The sequence below is a fragment of the Syngnathus floridae genome, chromosome 3 (assembly GCF_059516105.1).
Source record: "Syngnathus floridae isolate MCC-2025c chromosome 3, RoL_Sflo_1.0, whole genome shotgun sequence".
NCBI classification, from domain to species: Eukaryota; Metazoa; Chordata; class Actinopteri; order Syngnathiformes; family Syngnathidae; genus Syngnathus; species Syngnathus floridae.
This window is the reverse complement of record NC_142415.1, coordinates 4,241,679-4,247,438: the sequence shown is the minus strand read 5'-3', so window position 1 is coordinate 4,247,438 and position 5,760 is coordinate 4,241,679. Positions and strand designations below refer to the sequence as shown.

The window sequence follows — 5,760 nt, the reverse complement described above, 5'->3', positions numbered from 1 at the left end:
ATCTGAGAGCCAAGTACTGGTCTACGTTGATGATATTTTAATTGCTTCAGAAACAAAGGAAGCATGCAGACAGGATTCCCTCCGCCTTCTGCAACACCGAGGCCAGACAGGAAATAAAGTCAGCAAACAGAAGTTACAATGGGTAAAACCAGAAGTGAATTATCTTGGTCATACACTCTCAGCAAAGAGCAGTACAACAGGGCAGGAAACAAGCTATATTAAACACACCACGACCTGTCACAAAGAAACAACTTATGTCTTTCTTAGGACTATGTAATTACTGCAGAGCATGGGTTCCATTCTATGCTGAAATGGCTCAACCACTGATAGAGGTAGCTCATGGACAGCTATTAGCACTCAAAGATAAAATCACATGGACACCAGAAGCAGAAGAAGCATTCACAAAATTGAAAATGGCATTGGTTCAAACAACAAATTTGATCCTACCTGACTACAGCAAAAGGTTTATGCAAACAGTGGACTGTAAAGATGGGTTTATGACATCCGTGCTGACTCAACAACACGGTATGAAATGGCTACCAATAGCTTTCTATTCCAAAAGACTGTAGCTAGAGCTTTGCCACCATGTGTTCAGGCTACATGTGCCGCCGCAATGGCCCTACCACTAAAGGTTAAAGATCCAGAAACAGGCAGCGTGATTTCAGCACCAATTGTCTATTCACCACACTGTCCTGTAAATCTCCTGGGAAGGGACTTAATGTCAGCCCTGGGAATAGCTGTGTTCCCACTAAAAGATGGGATGACAGCAGCCAGAGTGCCACACCTCTTACTCACAGAGGATGATGAAGCCGTTTACTATTCACTTGATTTCCCACACTCCCTCTGTGACCGAGAAACTGCAGATCTGATCAAATTTGCAAAATCCACCATTTCTGATTTACAAGATGAAATGCAGTACACCAAATTACATGTCACAATGAAAGTTTCACCATGTACAGATAGTGAATATAGTGAGGAGTTCCTAAACCAGCCCTCCGTTCCAGTGTCCATTGACTATATATATTCTGATCACAGATCATTTGCAGGTGCCACAGTAATCTTACCTACAAATCTAAAGAACATGTATAGAGGAGGGTCAATGCCCCACGTGTCACTTTTGAAACCACAACATATTCAGTGAAAAGACACAGGTCCGAAGCTAAAAATAGCTGTCACAGCAACTGATTATAAGCCTTGTGAAATGGGATGGGAAGCTCCAAGTTGCGAATACAGCCCAAGCTGTGACATGTATAGACATAAATTTTGCATGTTATTCACAGCTACCCCAAAAATCCATGCCCTAGAATGACAGACAGCAACAATTGCATTTTCAGAAGAGGATGAAAAAGATTTGAAGAATGTAGATCCTGTTGTGTGGGCCACGGGCCCGACGGATGTTGGTCTGATTACAGCCATTCCCCAAATTAAACCGATATCTTCTTACAGACTCAGAGTAAAACAGTATCCTCTGAAGCCTGAAGCTTCTATAGGCATTGAACCAGTCATTAAAGACCTATTAAAAGCAGGAATAATTAGGAAATGTAATGACTTTCCATGTAATACACCTATATTCCCAGTTCAAAAAGCAGAGGCATCAAAGTGGAGAATGATCCAGGATTTGAGAGCTGTAAATGATGCAGTGCAGACCAGAGCACCAAATGTTCCTGATCCGCACACATTACTAAATTCATTACAGCCAAATAGGACTCATTTTACAGTGATTCATTTAAGTAATGCATTTTTCTCTATTCCTGTTGCTGATGATTCTCAATATTGGTTCGCATTCACCTATAAGGGTCAGGGGTACACCTATACCAGATTACCACAAGGTTTTACCGATAGCCCAACCATTTTCACACAGGCTATCATGAACTGTATGGCTGGTTTCACACCTTCATCTGAGAGCCAAGTACTGGTCTACGTTGATGATATTTTAATTGCTTCAGAAACAAAGGAAGCATGCAGACAGGATTCCCTCCGCCTTCTGCAACACCGAGGCCAGACAGGAAATAAAGTCAGCAAACAGAAGTTACAATGGGTAAAACCAGAAGTGAATTATCTTGGTCATACACTCTCAGCAAAGAGCAGTACAACAGGGCAGGAAACAAGCTATATTAAACACACCACGACCTGTCACAAAGAAACAACTTATGTCTTTCTTAGGACTATGTAATTACTGCAGAGCATGGGTTCCATTCTATGCTGAAATGGCTCAACCACTGATAGAGGTAGCTCATGGACAGCTATTAGCACTCAAAGATAAAATCACATGGACACCAGAAGCAGAAGAAGCATTCACAAAATTGAAAATGGCATTGGTTCAAACAACAAATTTGATCCTACCTGACTACAGCAAAAGGTTTATGCAAACAGTGGACTGTAAAGATGGGTTTATGACATCCGTGCTGACTCAACAACACGGTATGAAATGGCTACCAATAGCTTTCTATTCCAAAAGACTGTAGCTAGAGCTTTGCCACCATGTGTTCAGGCTACATGTGCCGCCGCAATGGCAGTAGAATCGTCAGCAGATGTTATCTTGTTCCATCCCACAGACCTGTTTGTACCACATGCTGTTGATGTGTTGCTACTTCAAAGTAAAATGAATATGCTGTCTCCAGCCAGGCATTTGTCCTATACAGCTCTGTTGCTGTCACAGCCACACATAACCATTAAACGCTGCACTATATTAAATCCAGCTACTTTACTCCCTACACCAAATGATGGTATACCTCATAATTGTGTAGAGGAAACTGAACAACTGCAGCTACCCAGAGCAGATCTGTCAGACACACCACTCACCTCAGGTAAAATGTGGTTTGTATATGGATCTTGCTCAAGAACACCAATAGGAAAACCGCAGACAGGTTATGCTGTAGTGGAAAACCCAGATACAGTGATAGAAGCGGCAACGCTTCCTTCGCATTTCTCAGCCCAAGCAGCTGAAATCATTGCACTGACCAGAGCATGCACTCTAGCAGATGGACAAGACCTGACTGTATACACAGACAGCCAGTATGCATTTTCAACAGTTTTTTATTTTGCAAAACAATGGGAAAGACGTGGAATGATAACTTCAACAGGAAAACAAATAACACATGCACAACTTCTAATCCAGCTCCTCCAGGCAGTAATGTTGCCCACAAAGCTTGCAATTTGCAAATGCGAGGCACACACACGGAGGAAAGACTTGGTATCACTGGGCAATGCTCTAGCAGATAAAATAGCAAAGGAAGCTGCTACAGGCAAGTATGGAACCTCAGATCTATTTCTGAGATTGCCGTCAGATAAGGAGGAACTAATAAATACACAGATTCTGCATGATATGCAACATTTAGCCCCTAAACAGGAACAGAAAATGTGGATAGCTAAAGGTGCACAACTGACAGACAAAGACATACGTTGTAAATGATACGCCTGTTCTCCCTAAATCCCTGTTTAAAGCAGCTGCGATTTCGACACATGGAAGTACTCATGTGTCGACAGGGGGGATGCAGGAGCTAATATCACAACACTTTACAACATATGGTTTCAATTTGTACTCAAAACTTTTTTGTAGAGCATGTGAAGTATGCATAAGAAATAATCCACAAGGGAACGTAAGGCCAAAAAGAGGAAAATTCCCGGAACCAACATACCCGTTTCAAATGTTGCATATGGACTTCATAGAACTAAACAGGTGTGGACTGTACAAATACTGTTTAGTCCTAATCGATTCCTTTTCAAGGTGGACAGAAATAGTCCCAGCAAAAAATGCAGATGCTATAACAGTAGCAAAGGCTATCTGCAAGACCATCATTCCCAACTATGGCATCCCAGAGACCATTTACAGCGACAATGGGCCACATTTTGTCAATTCAGTCATTAACAAAATGGCTGAACATTTGCAGATTACATTAAAAAATCATTGTTCCTATCATCCATCGAGCGCTGGCCTTGTTGAAAGGACAAATGGAACAATTAAAAATAGACTAACCAAATGCATGGCAGAAACGGGAAGACCATGGCCCGAATGTCTAGATTTGGTAAAACTCTATATGAGGATTACGCCCTGTAGCAAGGGTTTAACCCCTTATGAGATCATTCATGGCAGAGCATACAGGCTCCCTCTGTTCTCACATGATCTAGACATAGCCACAGAAGAGCTAACTTTAGCTGACTACATGATAAAAACCATGAAAATGAAAGAAGTCTCAAATGCAAATTTACTGCCCTCCACTCCTTTATCCCCTACTCAGCGAAACCAGGCGACTGGGTCTTCATCAAAGTAATCAAGAGAAAGACGTGGTCTTCACCCCGGTGGGAGGGACCATTCCAAGTCCTACTCGCCACACCCACTGCTGTCGAGATTGCACAAAGACCCACCTGGATACATCTCAGCCACTGTAAGCTGCAGAGAGTGCTTGACCCCTAGGCCCTGGTCAGGACGAAGTCTGGCTACAAAGGGGGTGTCAATTATAGTTTGGCATCAGTTTCAAACCGGTGAAGATCTAAGAATCCTGACCATTTAGCTCCCTAGGGGTTCAGGTGGCTCTGTGGAACTGAATGGAAAATGGCACTCAGAGGAGTGCTTGTCTGTGCTGTGGCTGTAGCATGCTTGCCGATGACATGGAGTGTCCAGGGTCCCCAAGGGGAAAGGGGAACTCCCACCCGAATCAAGAGAATGACGACCGAACTGTTGACAAAGTATATAACGATAAACCCAGATATACCACATGCAGACAACATGTGGTACCAGTATGTGTCAATGTTGGCCAAAGCATCCAACCAAACTGAATGTTACGTATGTTCCATAATGCCACGATCAAGTCAACAGCCCGTCCTACATGCCCGACCGATGCCAGAGAAAAATGGATGGTGTTTCGCATTACTAAGGGCTTTTGGGTTTAATCCCCTCGAAGGGCTGAAACGGTCAGGAATTACCGATGCACAACTGGCCACCCATCCCTGTTACAACATCTCCAGGCCATTCTCAATAGTGGCAAAAAGTTCTGTTGTCACACCCGCTCCAGTGACTCTCGAAGTGAGTAAAGCCATCTCACATCCCTTGTGCTTCCGACGAAGACGTGTTGATGGAATAAAGGTGGGAGATACAAAGCGCTGCATCACCACCGCACTTCTAGAAGGTACCAGCGAGACCTCGATGAATACCACAGTAGCAATCAGACAAATCCTAGCAGAAGGCGAAAATCCCCATTCTATCATCGAAGGGGGATGGTGGCTCTGTGGTCGCCGAGGCTACGCAGTCCTTCCCGGACGATGGGATGGCACATGTGCCCCCGTATATGTGTCAGATCACACTGTGTTCCTCAGTCTGACACATTTTCAGGAACATCATCAACGAAAGACCCGTGCAGCTGTGGCTCCCACCTTCCGTCCCTACGACAGTGTCTGGGGCTCAGACGTACCAGATGAATACAAGCTTTGGAGCCCAGGACAAAAGCCCTTACAGGTTACCAGACAGAGCTGCAGGCTCTGAGACTAATGGCACTACAGTCCCGAATGGTTTTGGACCTCCTGACTGCCGAAAAAGGAGGTGTGTGTGAAATAGTTGGTACTTCCTGTTGTACCTTGTTAGGGTTTTCTGGTTAGTTTGATCCTATGATTATGTTGGAATGTAACCTGTAATAATTAAACTCGCTTGTCCTGTCTTAACAAAAGTAGTAGAACAAAGTGCTAAGATCTTTTGAACTGATTGACTAGCTGCAGAGGAAGCAACCAAAGTGTTTTGTTCACACAACATCGTGAAGGACCCCCTGC

At 43.8% G+C, this 5,760-nt stretch overlaps 1 protein-coding gene across 1 annotated transcript; it reads left to right on the top strand.

Moving 5' to 3' along the window:
• The first annotated feature begins 4,466 nt into the window (after window positions 1–4,466).
• On the top strand, window positions 4,467–5,479 carry LOC148400117 (uncharacterized). Its single transcript, XM_088371881.1, has one exon. It carries the CDS (start codon window positions 4,553–4,555, stop codon window positions 5,477–5,479), a length of 927 nt encoding a protein of 308 aa, XP_088228007.1. The 5' UTR covers window positions 4,467–4,552.
• Window positions 5,480–5,760: the final 281 nt, after the last annotated feature.

Bases quoted from the DNA above. Each gene is read 5' to 3' on its own strand.
- LOC148400117 (XM_088371881.1), top strand. From the start codon at position 4,553: ATGGCACTCAGAGGAGTGCTTGTCTGTGCTGTGGCTGTAGCATGCTTG.